This window comes from Pelophylax lessonae, assembly GCF_965119305.1.
Source record: "Pelophylax lessonae genome assembly, chromosome: 2".
NCBI lineage: Eukaryota > Metazoa > Chordata > Amphibia > Anura > Ranidae > Pelophylax > Pelophylax lessonae.
The window spans coordinates 164,022,235-164,041,336 of NC_138769.1; the positions used below are offsets into that span (position 1 = coordinate 164,022,235).

Genomic DNA, 19,102 nt, shown 5'->3' on the forward strand with positions numbered 1-19,102 from the left:
TGGTGAAGGTGAGGTAATCATTTTCCAGCAAGATATACCATCGTACATGGAAAGTGTACATTTCTTGGTGTGAGTCGATTGGCGCCCATCCTCAATCCTTTTCTGTGGCTCGGATCTTAACCTTTCTTCAACAGGGCATTGGTCAGAAGTTGGCCTTGAGTACCATCAAGGGCCATGTGTCTGCTCTGGCAATCTTCTTTCAGCGACCCCCTAGCCATGCACTCTTTAGTTCGTACCTTCATTTAGGGGGTTTGACATGTGGCTCCACCTGTACGGTCTCTTTTGCCGTCATGGGATTTAAATTTTTTACTGTTGGTTCTCTAGAAACCTCCATTTGAGAATATTCAGGAAATTCCCTTGCCTACGTTATCCTAGAAGGTGACATTCCTGGTGGCTATTACCTCAACCCGCAGGGTATCGGAATTGGAGGCATTATCCTGTCGCAGTCCCTCTTTAGTGGTCCATAGGGATAAAGTGGTTCTTCGTCTCTGTCCATCATTCCTGTCTAAAGTTGTCTCTGACTTCCATTTGAATGAGGACATTGTGTTGCCTTTCTTGTCTCCCAAGCCAGCTCATCCCAAGGAGTTTGCTTTGCATGCCTTGGATGTGGTTTGTGCGATTCGGGTGTATCTGGCACCTACTGAGTCCTTGCGGAGGTCAGATTTGCTTTTTGTGGTTACAGACGGACCAGGAAAAGGGCTGACAGCATCCTCAGCTACCATCTACAGATGGATTAGATAGAGGGTGACTCAAGCCTATTCCATTAAAGGTCAGGTTCCACCTTTCCCTGTAATGGCGCATTCTGTTCGGGCACTGAGTGCTTCTTGGGCCTTCCGTCAACAGGCATCAATATCGCAATTTGGTCGTCTGTGCATACCTTCACAAAATTCTATAAGGTTGGTACTTTGGCATCTGCGGATGCTTCTTTTGGCCACAAAGTTTTTCAGGCTGCCGTTTAAGAGGGGCTGCTTCCTCTTGAGGGGTGTTTTTCTTTATACTTTTATTTTTGGGGCTCCTGCGGTTAAAGCTCCTGTAACCTGGTTAAGGGCTCTTATGTTTAGCCTTGGGTTATTTTCCCCACCCCTCATTTTCCTTTTGGCACTGCTTTTTGGACGTTCTAGTAGTTATGATTTATGGAGCGCCGTGTCTGTCGATGAACGAAAGAGAAAATGGGATTTTTGTACTTACCATAACATCCATTTCTCTGAGTTCATCGACGGACACAACACCCACCTATCTATGGAGTTCTGATGCTTCTAATACTGCTTACTACTAAACTCATTACCTAGAGCAGAGAGTGGGGTTTAATACCAAGCTGAGGATGGTGCATGGGCATAGCCAGGTGTTTTTTGTTCTGCCTAGTCCTACTCCTGGAGGAGGCAATATAACCAGTAGTTATTATTTATGGAGCGCTGTGTCAGTTGATGAACTCAGAGAAATGGATTTTACGGTAAGTACAAAAATCCCAATTTCTCCAACCTGAGCATATTTACAGTCACTCAGTGCTTGCTTTAGTCCGCCATCACAAGGGCGATTACCTGCATACAGCAGATTCCAGTGGCAGGAATCGGCAGACTGTTATGGCTGTGATGACAGGTGTATGCAAATAGTGGCAGCCACATAGCCTGTACAAAGTAATGACAGGCTGACGAAAACGGTTACTGTTCGCATGTTTTCTCACACCAAGCTGGTACTTGCAGTTAGGGACAGAGGACCGAGCCTGGACACAATCATATGCGTTCTTGCCGCTGGAATCCAGTGTATGCAGGTAATCACCCTCGTGAATGAGGTCTTAGATGTTCCTTTAAGCGCTGAGAAACAGAGACATTTAGGAGATATATTTTACTAAATCTTCTCAAAATGTTTTAAGGATTACTGCATATTACACTGGGTGAGTAGTTAACTAGAAATTATTATAGAATCATTTTGAACAGTTGAAGCATATTATATGTTAAAGCAAATAATTATACTCAGAAAAGGAGATTTGTATACTTGAACTTGTGCCTTTATGTCTCCACAGGTTCAGTTGTCCTTCAAGGAAGGGGTACAGATGCCTACACAGGAGAGGAAAACACTCTTAAAGAAATTTTACCTTTTCCCTGGAATTTAGATTTACACTTTTTTGTACATGGAATATGAAAATTAAAAATGATATGTTTAATATAATAAATTGCACCTACCTGTTGGGATGTTACACTGTTAGGACCGGAATATTTTATGCAAACAAATGGCCTTGTTTCTAAAAAGCATTTATATAGTCACATGCCATAATTTATTTCCATTTTAAAATATTGTGAATATCCTTAATTATTTTGCATTGTCCAACAAACAGCCCTGTTATATTGCTACATGTATGTTGTGGTTTTAAATTTGACTTACAATTTAGCTGTAGCTCAGCAGGGTCGAACTGGGCTTGGGTTTCACAGAGCATGTTGTAAAAATGTAGAGCGGCCTCTATTATTCCTTCATTAGTAGTTTTTAAGGTGGGATCTACATAAAAGATTGTGGATATGGTAAAGAGAATTTATTCTGGTTTGGCTAAAAACACAAGTAGATGACCATTTTTATTGCCTGATTTTTTTTTTCTCGGTTCCCTCTGCATTGGCGAAATCATACCAACTTTTGCTGAACCATCACACTTGAAAAGTGTCCCGAGTCTTTTTGTTTGGAAAAATTAGATTTACACTCTATTACACAACCAGAAGGGTATACAGGAGTAATAAGCAATACCAAAGCTTCCATTGTAAATGTGACAGTCCTTTTATACTTTTATAAAGAGTCAGTAATGTAATGACATTCTCAATGTGGGTACCTGCGCTTATGGTAATAAATAGATTAAATAAATTTTATAAAGGAGCTGCAGCTAGACAAGAAGGGGTTACTTCTTCAGTCATAATAAACATATAAGTGTCAGCGCAACTTAAATTTATATTAGTGCTCAAATTTAAAATGCAATAAGTGAATTAAATTAATTCATACTCAATTAATCTTTTAAATATAAGGTGCTATGTATTAGTGATAAAGTGTACACATGCCAAATTGTATTATATATAAATAAATAAATACATCAATCAATCAGCATATCCATTCTCTAACCATAAATTGTGCACGTGCAAAATTGATTATTTATATACTCATATATAAATAAATATCTCCAATAAAAAGTCTATTCATAACAAAATGATGTGCCAAATTCTTCTTAAAAGTGCTCTTGTGCTTAAATAGGTGAATCTTCTTCGCATGAGTGCCAGGTGATTTCACACAGTGCTCCCCTCTTAGTCCCTCACTCACCAGACTTTTGAGGGTAATAAGCCTATTACAGCCTCCCACGCTAGGTGTTATAGTCTGTATATACTCCAAAAAGCACTCCAAATCTTTCCCAGGTAAACACAGTATGTGGCTTAAGGAATCCTTTTTCTGGCTGCTTAGAAGGCTCCCCTCATAATGAAAGAAAAGATCTCCATAGTGAGGTACCTTCTAACACTTTTATTAAACAAATTTCAAGGTTACACTTACATAAAAACGACAACCAAAAACGCCTTGTATATATTTCCTGGTGTTGAACGCCGCTTGCGCTTCCTGCGCTCCAAACACCGGATGTGACGTCGGACGTACGGGCAACGGCTTGACGCGTTTCTCTCCACCAATCAGAGCGTCCTCAAGCTTTTTAGGATGCTCTGATTGGTGTAACGAAACGCGTCAAGCCGTTGCCCGTACGTCCGACGTCACATCCGGTGTTTGGAGCGCAGGAAGCGCAAGCGGCGTTCAACACCAGGAAATATATACAAGGCGTTTTTGGTTGTTGTTTTTATGTAAGTGTAACCTTGAAATTTGTTTAATAAAAGTGTTAGAAGGTACCTCATGATGGAGATCTTTTCTTTCAGTATGGGGGGAGCCTTCTGAGCAGCGAGGAAAAGGATTCCTTAAACCACATACCGTGTTTACCTGGGAAGGATTTGGAGTGCTTTTTGGAGTATATACAGGCTATAACACCTAGCGTGGGAGGCTGTAATAGGCTTATTACCCTCAAAAGTCTGGTGAGTGAGGGACTAAGAGGGGAGCACTGTGTGAAATCACCTGGCACTCATGTGAATAAGATTCACCTATTTAAGCACAAGAGCACTTTAAGAAGAATTTGGCACATCATTTTGTTATGAATAGACTTTTTATTGGAGATATTTATTTATTTATTTATATATGAGTATATAAATAATCAATTTTGCACGTGCACAATTTATGGTTAGAGAATGGATATACTGATTGATTGATGTATGTATTTATTTATTTATATATATATATATATATATATATATATATAATACAATTTGGCATGTGTACACTTTATCACTAATACATAGCACCTTCAATTTAAAAGATTAATTGAGTATGAATTAATTTAATTCACTTATTACATTTTAAATTTGAGCACTAATATAAATTTGAGCACTAATATAAATTGAAGTTGCGCTGACACTTATACGTTTATTATCAATGTTATGACATTAAAACACTATAAGAAGAAAGAGCACAACAAACACCTACAAATACCCGTCTCTTGCAGTATTATTCCAGATGTCAAAATCATACGTTAATTTGTTACATATCCACTTGGTATGGACTTTGTTTCTGTCTCGGTTCACCCTTGGAGCATCCTATCCAAACATAACTGTGGTGGAGCAAGAACTGGGATATCCAAACAACTTTGCCATATATGTAGAAATTTATCAGGGGAGTTACGATGCTGGTACGTTAATTTTTCTCGCATCAGGTTAGAATTGACCTGGTGAATCCAGCTTTGTTTCGTGGGTGCATTAAGCCAGTGCTGTATCTTGGCCTAGGCTGACAAGGCCCAGGCCTAGGGCGGCACTTTGCAGGGGAGCAGAAAAAAAGCTGCACCCCACACAAAAAAAAACAGCCTCCTCCCGGCTCCCACACGAAAATGGTCCCCGCCGGCTTGCGCTACACTTTTAGTATAGTGCCAGTCCTATGGGGCAAATTGGGCCGGAGGACAGCGGCAAATAAGTCTGGCACCCCCATAAAGCAGTCACACTGCTACCTGCTGGTATGATAATACTGGCCAGGGAGGACATTCGGACAGACCGCGGGCCGCCGACCACACTTAATACAACTGGCCCAATGGCTACCAATGCTAATAAGTGTGGCACTGCAGCCCAATGCTCCACCTACTCTCCTCCGCCCCCAGGTATGGCAGGCATCATTTCAATAATATAATTTAATTTCTTTAAACATCCTTGAGCTAGCATATTGAGTTGCATCATATACAATTAAGGCTATCGCAAAATATGTCACTCGGTTGATAAGATTACTCCAATCTTATGAGATATTTGGACTTGTGTTTGTGGCCACTGATTATTTCGCTTATTTGTATAATGACTATGAACTTCCTAGTCAATTTACAAATAGGTAAAATAATCCTATGATTACAATCAGTGGCAGCAAACACAAGTCCAAATATCCTAAAAGAAAGGAGTAATCTTACTAATCCAGTGACGTAAGGCTGCACCGATGGCCACTGATAAGGCTGCACCGATGGCCACTGATAAGGCTGCACCGATGGCCACTGATGGGGCTGCACTGATAAGGCAGCGCTGATATGCTACACTGATGGGCACTGATAGGCTGCACTGATGGGCACTAATAGGCTGCACTGATGGGCACCAAAATGCTCCTCTGATGGCCACTGATGGGGCGGCAAAGGTGGGTACTGATAAACTGCACTGACGGACACTTACGAGACTGCACTCATATGCTGCACTGATGGGCACGAGGTGGCCTTAATAAGCTTCACTGATGGGGCTGCACTGATATTCTGCCCTGATGGTCACTGATATGTTGCACTGATGGTCACTAATAGGCTGCACTCATGGCCAATGATGAGGCGGCACTGATATGATGCACTGATAAGCTGCACTGATGGGACTGTACTGGTGGCCACTGATGAGGCAGGATGGGTCATAAACAGGAAGGGGTGTTACATTTACAGGAAGGGGTGGGTCATTTTTAAATTAAGGGGTGCACAATTTTAGTCAGACCTAGGGCAGCACAAAACCTAAATACACCACTGCATTAAGCGATATCCAGTGTCTTGCTATATGTTTTTGTGTTATATATATATATAGAAGTCTCTATATTGCTACAGGTGTCATAGCATTGATCGTTTCCTAATCCAAAGCACCCAGAAGACACATAATTGGATCAGGGGTAATAGTAATCTGAGTGACCAAAGATATGGTTTCCAACACATCTAATCAATATCTAATTCATTTTAGGCAGCGCCAGATCATGTGGATAAAATCACCTCTATTACTGGTACACTTAGGGCAAATCAGGGACTGCCTTCTACCCACTGAAATAATGTGTCTGGAGTTGTATATACCCAATGGAACATAAATAGTTGAGTGAGGCAGACAATAGATATTTCGATTTCTCCCATCAGCACCATCAATGTTGATGGCGGATTGCCTCCAGCAGCGCTATTTTGTTCAGCTGGTGAGGGGGGGGGGGGTGCTGGGGGCCTTCCCTGGCCAGTAGAACACAATGAATGCTGCTAGCAGATTTATCCACTAGCAACAATCGTATGTAAAAAAACAGACAGGCTGGTTTTACCCAAGTTGATCGATGGATCAACTTGTGTACAGTCAGCCTGCCCATACACGGATCAAATCTCTGACGGTTCCTGCTGAATTTCAATCCATGTATGTCTGGCTTAATCCTATGTGATGCAGATATCGACACAAGAGGTATAGAACTTAACACAGTTTCCCACGAATCACCATCAATGGTGCCTACGGCAGCCTTTCCATTGGCTTTTCTTAGTGCCCACTGCAGACATGAAGGTGCACTGTAAAGTAGCATTAGGAACCTCTCAGCAGAGATTGTCTGAGGTTTTATTCCCCATTCTGTCTCAAAAAAACTATCTATGTCATGCATGTTTTTATCATAGGGTCGATTAGCTAGGAGGGCCCAGGATTTCATACCGCGTGGAGCTGCCAAGGTAAAAGTGAGTATTACTGAGGAGTGATCCAAGACAGCTCTAGGTAAATAGGTGATCTGGGAGACTCTGAGGAGTATCTCTGATGTCCAATCTGAACAGTGTGGGAATCTGATTGACATAAGTACTCCCTCCTATTTGGTTATTTAAATCCCCATATATCAGTAAGACTGCAACCATGAATTTAGTAAGGCAAGACAAAGTAGTATTTTCTTGTAATCCCAAATCTATTGTTAAAATCTCCTGCTAAGATAATCAGACTCAATAGCTATTTCAATCATTTTATACATTGAGGCATCCAGTTTGGCTGTGTCAAAGAGGGCGGAACATACATGCTGCCTATGGTAAAGTGATTGCAAGGTGTTAAAAAAATAAAAACGATGAAACTGCCCAGAGGGTATGTTTTCACCTCCATAATAGGAGGAATAGGTTGATATGACAGATGTGTTCTGTGGAGGGCCTATTAAGAGCCATGACTTTGGAGCACATTAAATATGTATATGCAACAACTGTGGCAAAATCGCGCGGCGATTGGGATGCCATTGGAAGTAACCGGGCTCGCAAACACGTCCCGCGATTTGTGTCATTTCAGGATCACGGGCAGAATCGCAGCGATTCCATCTGCGATCTGATGTGAATGGAGCCTTAGCCACCTGACCTTCCTCAGAGCCCCTCAGCTTTCCTGTCCTAAAGCCACATTGAACCCCTTAGTCCACTGCACCCCAACCCCCCCACCCCAACATTCCAGTTTGCTTTTTCATCCCATTGATACCAACGTAGAGATATTTCTTACTTTACCACTGTTAACCCCATATGTTGCACCACTATTATCTCTTCACTATGTTATGGTATTGGCAATATTACAGCACATGTGCCATTATTAACCCCGCCCCCTACTCCACCTTCTGTCCCACCCCCAATTCTCAAGTATGTGGATCATTATTGGCAACCATTAGTAAATTTACAAACAGTTTGTAAAATCTGTGATTTTTACATCTGTCCGTGGATATCCATAACATGCCGTCTGTATATCTATAACAGATATTCATGAACAGATGTACAAATCACGGATTTTACAAACTGTACATTTAGCCCACAATTCAGCTTTTACACAGGAAAATTGGAGGTCCTTAAAAAGTCCAGGGGCAGAACTTTCAGGTAACCTTCAAAATAGCACAGTGAGGGCTCATTCACACTCGCTTTGCTCTCTAAAGAGCAATCTGCTTTATAGAGCATTTCACAGGCGATGGGGAGGCATTGTATCACCTCCTCATCACCTGCTTTAACCCTTTGAACCCCGCACTAGCGCACAAAGGTTACATGCATTACATGTGGCTGTGGGGGGAACAGTCCTATTCACTTGAATGGGTCACCTGCTGAAAGCAAATGGGGGCCATAATTCCTGCCGCAGCCATGAATCAAAGCTTGGTGGCTGTGATGGGTACACCCCCAACTGCTGTCTATGCAGCTAAGGAAGGGAACAATTGGGGGGTGAATAAAAATGTAACTCAGTTGTGGAGTTTTATTACCGTTCAACCATTAGTGTGAACAAGCCCTAAACTGAAATGCCAGCCCCTTTTATTTGTGGCTCTGCCCCCTCCCTCCTGGGTCACCATTTTGGCACACTTTCAGATATGCTGAACGAATCTGCCCAGCCTTCAGGTCTTGGCAAAGCACCTTTGGCACATTTCCTGCACTTGCGCAAAGAAGGGGAAGTTTTGCCGATTCCATACTACTCATGTTTGTGCATGATGCATGGGATAACCCGTGCGTGTGCAGATGTGCTGAAGGCCCGAGGGACCCAAGTCTGTTTAAACCCCTTGCCACCGCCCTCACAGTGGATATACTGTGGATGGGTGGCACAGCCAGTCACCATGACATACCTGTACATCGCAGTGTACTTTCTAGTTTGGCGGCACGCATGCGTGCGCCCCCTGCTGTGGTTGGGCCTAGCACGAGTTTAGCAGCAGATTGACTGTGACCAATCACAGCACAGGGTTCTGTGTTGCCAAATCATGCGCTTTCCTGCACTGCGCAAAAACGCCCTGCCTTTTGCAGTTGAGCGCAGCTATCGTTAATTCTTAACTGCACCCCCACGCACCTAGAAAACGCATCTGTGTTCACACCCGCCAAAATGCATGGTACCGAAATACCATGTGCATAGTTGCCAACAGTTCCAATTTGGCCGGGACATTCACAAAATCCATCTCTCACTCTCCCTTTTTTCTCCCTCCATCCCTCTTTCTTGCTTTTTTCTCTCTCCCTCCATCCCTCTTTCTTTCCCCCTTCACTCTTTCTTTTTCCCTCCCTCCATCCCTCTTTCTTTCTATCTTTCTTTTTTTTCTCTCCCTCCATCCCTCTTTTTCGCTCTCTCCGTCCCTCTTTCTTTTTTTCTCTACCTCCATCGCTCTTTCTCTCTCTCTCCATCCCTCTTTCTTTCTCCCTCGCTCTCGATTCCCTCTTTCATTCTCTCTCCATCCCTCTTTCTCTCCCCCTCCACCCCTCTTTCTTTTTTTCTCTCTCAATCTTTCTTTCTTTCCTTCTCTCTTTCTTTCTTTCCCTCTCTGTCCCTCCATCCCCGTTCCTCTCTCCCACCGTCCCTCTTTATCTCTTTATTTTTTCTTTCTCCCTCCCTCCCTTCCTCTTTCTTTCTCCCTCCCTCTTTCTTTCTTTCCCTCTTTCTTTTTATCCCCCTCTATCCCTCTTTTTTTTCTTTCTCTGTCCACCCCTCTTTATTTTTTTCTTCTCTCTCTCTCAATATTTTTATTTTTTTTATTTCTATTTTTGTATTTATACATAATTTGTAGGTTCACTAACACTATTCACTGTATGGAAAGTTTGACTATGGACATTTTAATTTGTTGGGTGACCGCAACATCAATCTAGTGGATAAATTTCAACAAAGAGCATTTAATGACATTCATTTAGAGTATATCTTTAATCAGATCAAACATAATACAGAGAAACAAATTAGGTCTTAGTGGGATATTTCCACTCTTGAGCTATATATATATGAAAGAGAACACCCAGGTGTCTTAGACATTAGCCCTAATGATGGTATGGAGGATATACAACTTATGGAGGAATGGTTATAGATTTTTCAATAGTAGTGAGAAAAAAATACTTATGGACATGGTCATTAAGAGGAATAGGGTACAATTAACAAATATTTAAATTAACATTCAGGCTCTCAAAATAAAAAATAGCCCCATTGATAGATACCCAGGAGTATAAAGACGGGGGGCCGGATTTAAAGAAACTGCAGCTTCAAACATCTATGACGTGTTTCAGTTTCGCCGCGTTCAAATCAATTAACTGGCGCTGCGGCGAATTGGCTAGTGAAACAGCAATAATGAATTCCGCCGTCAGCGGGATTCACTTACGATCGCGGCTTCGCCAATTCGCAAACTTATGTCTTCGTGCTTATAGCAGTTTCACATAGCGATGTGGGGTAGTGGATTAGTGCACACATCACACGTCTGTAATTCATCTCCCTCTGCTGTAGGTTCGAGGCTTACCATCTCCACCTACTTTTTTTATTTTCTTTTTTTGTTTATATTGCTAAAATGTAACGGATTACATCATATATATTGCTAAATAATGTTACACTCAGAAGCGCTTGCAAGCTTACACCATTTTAAGTGTTTTTTTGATCTTGTCTGTGTGTCAAATCGATCTTATGATTGAAAGTACCAAAGGCAAGTGACCAAACCCCTACCCTACTTCAGGGCAAGATGAAACCTCACAATTTTACCATGGTCTTCTTCCCACATTCCATACAATGTTTAGTTCTTTAGCTATATGTGCTTTTTAGCCTTAACACACTCCTTTTTTTCCACCATACAGCTTTATTCTGCACAATAGCTAAGTGCTTTGCAACTTCACTGCAGTTAACAACGTCATGGGTTCAAATCACATCACTACACTTGGGATCTCTTTTCACTCTCATTTTTTTTAACAGTTTTTTTTAACTATCTTGAATTTGGGGGGGGGGGGGGGGTGTCCTACCCAAATTTCAAGCACATCAATGGAAACAACACAATTTTGATTTTATGAGTGTGGTCCTAGTTTTATCGAGATGCAATTCTTTACATATTTACCATGGTTCTTACAATTTCTTGACCAATAAACATAGGTGTCTGATATTGGACTCTCTCCATATTTCAACAACACAGACCCTCATAGTCCAACACTACATTTGCCTCACACCTCAACACAACACTGTCACATCCCTACTCTACATTACAACCCCTCACATCACCAGTACAAGCAGCATGCAAAGTGCAAAACTCCGGCCTTGGCAGCTTAATGGGCCATACACTAACAATTTGTCTAGACTTTTTCCTGTAGACTTAACCAAACCATATAATATAAGCTCAAACCTCAACACTTTCAATTTGGATGCAATCAGGCAGGCCCTTGCACTACATAGAAAATGTCAATCTGAAGGATAAAGTCTTCTCTAAATCTTACAGTGTGGATGGCCCTTTTGTCTGTAGGCACCCACACAAAACAAAAAAACACATGTTCAATTCTAAAGTCTTTATTTATTTGAGAATGACAGCAGAAGGAGGGATGCAGCAAAATAATATTGTCACTCTCCAGTCCGTGTGCCTTTACAGCGCCAGACCACGATCTTTGCTCCATGGCTACGGGATTCTGATGTCTTCCACAACTTCAGGCAGAGTTCAGAATCCATTCTGCACCTCTACCAGCTCATAGGGGACAGGCATGGCAAGGTTGCTGGTCAGCTTCCAAGCCACTTTCGAAGTTCCAGGGTGTTCATGTTGGTCATTGGCCATGTGCCTTACCAAATATCCACTGACCACAAAAGAAGATGAGTGGAGTCCATCAAGGTGGGTTTCTACCACCTACACCCGCAAGCAGTACCACTCCTGGAAAAATAAAACAAAGGATAAGACATTTCATTATGAAAATCACATCTTAATGCCTGTTTGCTTCATTCTGAACTTCATTTAATTTCGACATCACGAGTGAAATAACACATTTTATGCCAACTTACACAAACCAGAAATCATTAATGTAAACATTTGAATACACACCTGTGACGCCAGACAGCCCATCACCACAGGCTTCCCATGGTACGTGCCATGATTCCAAGATGTTGATGTTCTGGAAAATTACAACACCATAAGATACCAAGCAGCCGTTCATGTTATCAATAACTACACAGGTGGCATAGACACAAATAAACACCTGCCAGCTCTTCTCAGCCCTTTACACTATTCACAATACCAACATGTTTATGGTTAGAGGTGCATGTTTTTGCTCAAGTAACACAATTTTACCAATGTTGACTACACTTTATCTACAATGGCAAGTGTCATTGGCAGATGATAATGACCCTCTGTCTCCCTGTGAGTGGCACCTCTGCTAACTAGCTAATTAATACACATGCCCTATCTTGACCGGTTACAGTACTTACATGTAAAGTGGCTAGCAACCAGGGTATTCCGGGTGGCCATACCGGCAGCGGTGCTCCGCCGCCTGGGGGCCGCCGGCTGACGGACCTCTGGCTCCCTCTCCTCCGTCAGCTCCCAAGATTCATCCCGGGCAACGCACATGTTGTGCAACACGCAGCACGCCAGGATGATCTTGGAAGCCTTTGTAGGAGAGTACAGGAGTTCACCCCCAGGCCGGGCCAAGCAGAGAAACCGGGATTTGAGAAGACCTATGGTCAACTCAATGATACTCCGGCTTCTCCGCAAGGCCCTGTTGTAATTCCTCTCTGCTGGGCCCTGGGGGTACCTGATTGGAGCCATCAGCCACGTCAGCTGCGGGTAACCAGCATCCCCTGAAAAATAAGAAAAATATACATTAGTTCTTCCTATCATGTGACTTTAGATGACTCCTCAAAATGGGAGACAATTAGGCATTTTACTAAACAACCTGCTCGTCTGTTTGCAAAAACTCATATGAAACATCTCAACTCTGTCTAACTGCCTAAATCACTAATACAAATGGGAAAAAGGACACACAAAGTGGTGGGTTTCTCTTGCAAGTTCCAACTTGGCCCCTATTTTGTTCCTATTACATTAGCCTAGGTCTTACTTCTGGAATATATCTGCAACTAGAGTGAGGAAACCAATATTGACTCACTTATGCAAAGTACTTTGGGGATATGGCAATACCATTGGAATCATTTGTAGGTTTTCTTTGGGTGGCTAGAGGACACCATTTACACATTGGTTAACCACCTTCATTGGACTCAAAGACAACTTTGCAAATCTTTCTTTTGTGAGCTGCTAAGCTGCTGATCTGGTTGTGTGTGAACAGCCTGACAACTCCTAACACATCCATTTTAGGTAGGCTTTGCTTAAATCAGGGTGTACACCGATGTAGCTTATTCCTATGTCTATGTAATCTTACAGTTTATGTTGTTAAGACAAAATACTTTACCAATAAGCCACCCTTCGGGCATTTGTCCACTTTCAAACACCTCGTACAGAGTACTGGTTCTTAACATACTGGAATCATGGCACGACCCTGGGTGACCAGTGTTGACACTCATGATGCGCTGTTTGGCGTCACACACTAATTGGACGTTCACAGAGTGGTACTGCTTGCGGTTCCGGTACTCACTTTCGTGGCTCCTTGGTGGCCTAATGGCTATGTGGGTGCCATCGATTGCCCCTAGGATTTGCGGCATGTGTGCCCGCAGGTAGAAACCCAACTTGACTTCATTCCACTCATTTTCATTCTGTGGCCAGTGGATAAAATTGGGCACTATATCCACTATGGCATTAATGACCAACATGAACACCCTTGAAACTGTGGGCTGGCTAATGCCCATGATACTTCCCGAAGTGGCTTGGAAGCTGCCACGCCCTAAAATATACAAAGTGGCCAGCAATCTGGCCATGCCGGGCACCGCATGGCCGCGCTGTGTGTCCGGGTCAATTTTGTCTGCTATGAGCTGGTAGAGGTGTAGAATAGTTCCTCGCTCGAGCCGGAACTTCCTCCTGACATCAGAATCCCGCAGCTTGTCCAAATAGATCCTTGGAGCAAAAATGCGTGGCTGGCGAGGTAAGGGCACACGGACTGGAGGTGCTGCTGCTGGAGGTGCTGCTGCTGCTGCTGCAGCTTCCCCACCTTCTGCTGCAGCTTCCCCACCTTCTGCTGCCTCCTGTGCTAGGGCCTCCTCAAACAAGGCACCGATAAATGCCAGCATTGCACCATCTAATGCAGTGGTTCTTAACCTGGGTTCGATCGAACCCCAGGGGTTCGGTGAGTCAGTCTCAGGGGTTCGGCGGGGGGGCAACAGGGCAATTGCTCCCCCCGAGAAAATATTACTGATTGTGAGGCCAACCCCCCCCCCCCCCCCCGGGAAATCAGAGCTGCAGGCGGGACGACTCACAGCCATTACACATAGACACTTGAAGCTCTGCCCCCTGTACCTCCCCCAGCAGGTTTACAGCCTATCTCCTGCAGGCTGCTTGCTGCGTGAGTGGGCGGGATGGGGATGTACCTGACCACAGAGATCGCGCCCGCCTGGAAGAGGGAAGTGTGAGCAGCTGAGCAGAGGGAGCCGAGTGAATGTTCCTGGAGGTAGGCTCAGCTAGCTGTACATGGTGGATTCGTTTGCAAGCACCTCTATGCTAAGTCTGCTGAGTTACTGCAGCTTAGCATAGAGGTGCTGTTAGCTGACAAATGAAAATGCATGTCCTTTTCATTTAGCTCAATAAGCATTGTGAATGCCCCCTGGTGTGTGCCCTTCTGATACCCCATGGTATGCCCTCCCAACACCTCCCCCCCCAGTGTGTGTCCTCCTGACACCCCATGGTATGCCCTCCCAACCCCTCCCCCAGTGTGTGCCCCCCTGACACTCCATGGTATGCCCTCCCAACACCCCCCCCCCAGTGTGTTCCCTCTTGACACCCCATGGTATGTCCTCCCAACCCCCCCAGTGTGTGCCCTCCTGACACCCTATGGTATGCCCTCCCAACCCCCCCAAGTGTGTGCCCCCCTGACACCCCATGGTATGCCCTCCCAACCCCACCCCAGTGTGCCCTCCTGATACCCCATGGTATGCCCTCTCATCCCCCCCAGTGTGTGCCCTCCTGATACCCCATGGTATGCCTCCCCAACCCCCCCCCCCCCTCCAGTGTGTGCCCACCTGGCTCCCCCAGTGTGTGCCCTCCCAACCACTGATGTGTGCCCTCCTGACACCCAGTGTGTGGCCTCCTGACTCTCCACTGGTGTGTGCCCTCACTACCCTCCCCCACAGTGTGTGTCCTCCTGACCCTCCCCCCAGTGTATGCTCTTCCAACCCCCTGGAGTGTGCCCTCATAACCCTCCGGTGTGTGCCCTCCTGACCCTCCCCTGGTGTGTGCCCTCCCAGCCCCCTGGTGTGTGGCTTTACTGATCCCTGTACACTGTCCTATCCTCTGTCCTGTCAACTCCTGTCCTCTGCCCTATTCTCTGTACACCGTCCTACAGCCTACTGACCACTCTATCCTTCCCTACAATCAACTGACCCGGATACACTGCCCTACATGCTACTGGCCTCTGTACACTGCCCTACATCCTACTGACCTTTCTACACCACCCTAAAAACTACTGACCCCTATACACTGCCCTACATGCTACTGACCTCGCTACTGCCCTACAAACTACTGAGCACTGTACACTACCCTACAAACTACTGAGCACTGTACACTACCCTACAAACTACTGACCACTGCCCTACAAACTACTCACTACTGCACACTGCCCTACAGCCTACTGACCTCTGTACGCTGCCCTACAGCCTACTGACCTCTGTACGCTGCCCTACAGCCTACTGACCTCTGTACACTGCCCTACAGCCTACTGACCTCTGTACGCTGCCCTACAGCCTACTGACCTCTGTACGCTGCCCTACATACTACTGACCTCTGTACATTTTACTTTGTATGATACGTTTAATTCAGTTCTGTAAACAACACCTTATTTTCTGGCAGTGCCCCTCCCGAGACTAGACTCATAAAATCATGTTTTATTTTTCCAATTAAGAAGGGTTCAGTGAATGCGCATATGAAGCTGGTGGGGTTCAGTACCTCCAACAAGGTTAAGAACCACTGATCTAATGCGTCTGGGATATCGTCCTCCATTTTGAACGCGCAAATTCGCGAATGCGCAGATATATATAGAAACGGCCGCTAATTATCACACCTGTGAGCCAGCTATAAAAGGAGCACATGGCTAATATGGCTGCTGGATGTTATAGATCGATGTTTCTTATGTGCTAGCAAGACCCTGTGACCCACAACCTACATTATCTGGAGGTAAGACAATTGTATCTCTCTCTCCCAAAAAAAAGGAAGGAGAGAATTTGTACTTATCTTGGGTGTGCTTAAGTTGTCTATGGTGAATCCCCTCCAACCCACAATAGCTTGGGAACCCCTCAAGTGTCTTTTAATCATTGGCAGTTGGCCCCATGTGCATGTGGTTTGGACATGTGTTTTCTCATGTTTGTTAAAGGTGTGCAGTCTAGATTTGGCATCTAAACCTGCCCCCTTACCTTCCCAGCTTCCAAAGACACCATTTTTGCTTTCCTGATAACTGTAATTTATTATGTGCACGTATGTAGGTCATGCGATTTCTCATGTATGTTTAATGTTTGCAGCCTCCTTTTGCCTATAAAGGATTACACCACCCCCCCCTCCACCAAGTCTGTTTGTGCCATTAGGTAAGTGTTTGGAGGGCCTTGTGTGATTTGTACCCATATGCGTTTTCTTATGTGTATTTTTTCCATTTCTTTGCAGCCTCTTCTGCTCTTTGCCACCACCACCACCACCACCGTGTTTGTGCCATTAGGTAAGTGTTTGGAGGGCCTCGTGTGATTTGTACCCATATGCGTTTTCTTATGTGTTTTTTTTTTCCATTTCTTTGCAGCCTCTTCTGCTTTTTTTGCCACCACCACCACCACCACCGTGTTTGTGCCATTAGGTAAGTGTTTGGAGGGCCTCGTGTGATTTGTACCCATATGCGTTTTCTTATGTGTTTTTTTTTTCCATTTCTTTGCAGCCTCTTCTGCTTTTTTTGCCACCACCACCACCACCACCACCGTGTTTGTGCCATTAGGTAAGTGTTTGGAGGGCCTCGTGTGATTTGTACCCATATGCGTTTTCTTATGTGTTTTTTTTTTTCCATTTCTTTGCAACCTCTTCTGCTTTTTTTGCCACCACCACCACCACCGTGTTTGTGCCATTAGGTAAGTGTTTGGAGGGCCTCGTGTGATTTGTACCCATATGCGTTTTCTTATGTGTTTTTTTTTTCCATTTCTTTGCAGCCTCTTCTGCTTTTTTTGCCACCACCACCACCACCACCGTGTTTGTGCCATTAGGTAAGTGTTTGGAGGGCCTCGTGTGATTTGTACCCATATGCGTTTTCTTATGTGTTTTTTTTTCCATTTCTTTGCAGCCTCTTCTGCTTTTTTTGCCACCACCACCACCACCACCACCTTGTTTGTGCCATTAGGTAAGTGTTTGGAGGGCCTCGTGTGATTTGTACCCATATGCGTTTTCTTATGTGGTTTTTTTTTTCCATTTCTTTGCAACCTCTTCTGCTTTTTTTGCCACCACCACCACCACCGTGTTTGTGCCATTAGGTAAGTGTTTGGAGGGCCTCGTGTGATTTGTACCCATATGCGTTTTCTTATGTGTTTTTTTTTTCCATTTCTTTGCAGCCTCTTCTGCTTTTTTTGCCACCACCACCACCACCACCACCGTGTTTGTGCCATTAGGTAAGTGTTTGGAGGGCCTCGTGTGATTTGTACCCATATGCGTTTTCTTATGTGTTTTTTTTTTCCATTTCTTTGCAACCTCTTCTGCTTTTTTTGCCACCACCACCACCACCGTGTTTGTGCCATTAGGTAAGTGTTTGGAGGGCCTCGTGTGATTTGTACCCATATGCGTTTTCTTATGTGTTTTTTTTTTCCATTTCTTTGCAGCCTCTTCTGCTCTTTGCCCACTACTACCACCACCACCACCACCACCACCAAGTCTGTTTGTGCCATTAGGTAAGTGTGTTCTGTAACTGTTCACTAATTATACTGTATATGAAGAGCAATCTGCAAATCCTGTTTTTTCTGTTTTCTCTTTTGTCATTTCAGATTTAGGAGTTTGGGGCTCTTTGCTGCTGCTGGACAGCCAGATTCTCTGCCCACCTCGTGCTCCCATGGCCCCACCCACTGGAAGGATGAGAAGGGGCAGGGTGGCCAGGGTGGCCAGGGGGGGCAGGGGGGGCAGGGGGGGCAGGGTGGGCAGATCGTCTGGCTCTGGTGTGAGGGAGACTCCAGCTGTATCCATGAGGGAGTCCACCATCCCCATCCCGGAGGAGGAAGCCGGGGGAGGTGGTAACACACCAAGTGGACAAGCTGGCTCTTCTGACAGTAGTCCTGGAGCGGGTCCGTCCACCAGAGTCAGCTTGTCCACATTATCCCGGCTTCCCCGTTTCACCCACAATCAGTGCTGTGCCCTGGTCCACGCCTATATGGCCAGATATCAGGCGATACATGGGACCAGGGCCGCGTCTTACTCAGTAACAGAGAAGAACAGATTGTGGGATGAAATCCGGGATGCTGTAAATGCACTGGGTGAAGCACCTCGCCACCGTGACAGTGTGCGGAAGAAGGTCAACGACATCTGTGGGTCCGTTCGGAAGAAGCTAATTGCATGGGCTGCGGAGGGTCTTTATGACCGACAAGGTCGGCTGGATGAACGTGCACGAAGTTCTCTCTGGGATTATCAATTACCTTTCTTGAACATCATAGGACCTGATACCATCTTTACCAGAGAGGACTTAGATTCGGATGCTTTGCACCGAGGTAGGATATTATCTTGGATGTCAATTGTGTGAGTTGTTTGGAAAAGATTAACTACTATCCTATGTGTGACATTAATAGAATGTGATACTTGCCCTTCCAATTGTCCTTTTTTTGTTTTCCCCAACCTGCAATTTGTTCATCTGTAGCACGGATCTCAGCCCCTCCACAGCCCATGCAGCTTGGCGAACCAGACGGACTCACAGGTGTTGACATCAGTGCTGACCCTCCTCCTGGTAGGTCCAATATCATACTGTGCCAAA

At 44.6% G+C, this 19,102-nt stretch overlaps 1 protein-coding gene across 2 annotated transcripts in view; it reads left to right on the plus strand.

The window, feature by feature from the left end:
• Positions 1-2,246, plus strand: part of LOC309545737 (caspase-1-A-like) — a 71,430-nt gene extending 69,184 nt beyond the window's left edge. For both annotated transcript variants that reach the window (XM_082245080.1, XM_082245081.1), the window contains one exon: positions 2,021-2,246. In XM_082245080.1, the coding sequence (XP_082101206.1) occupies positions 2,021-2,110 (90 nt within the window). In that variant the 3' untranslated portion in view covers positions 2,111-2,246. The remainder of the gene's footprint in view (positions 1-2,020) is intronic.
• The last annotated feature ends 16,856 nt before the right edge of the window (positions 2,247-19,102 follow it).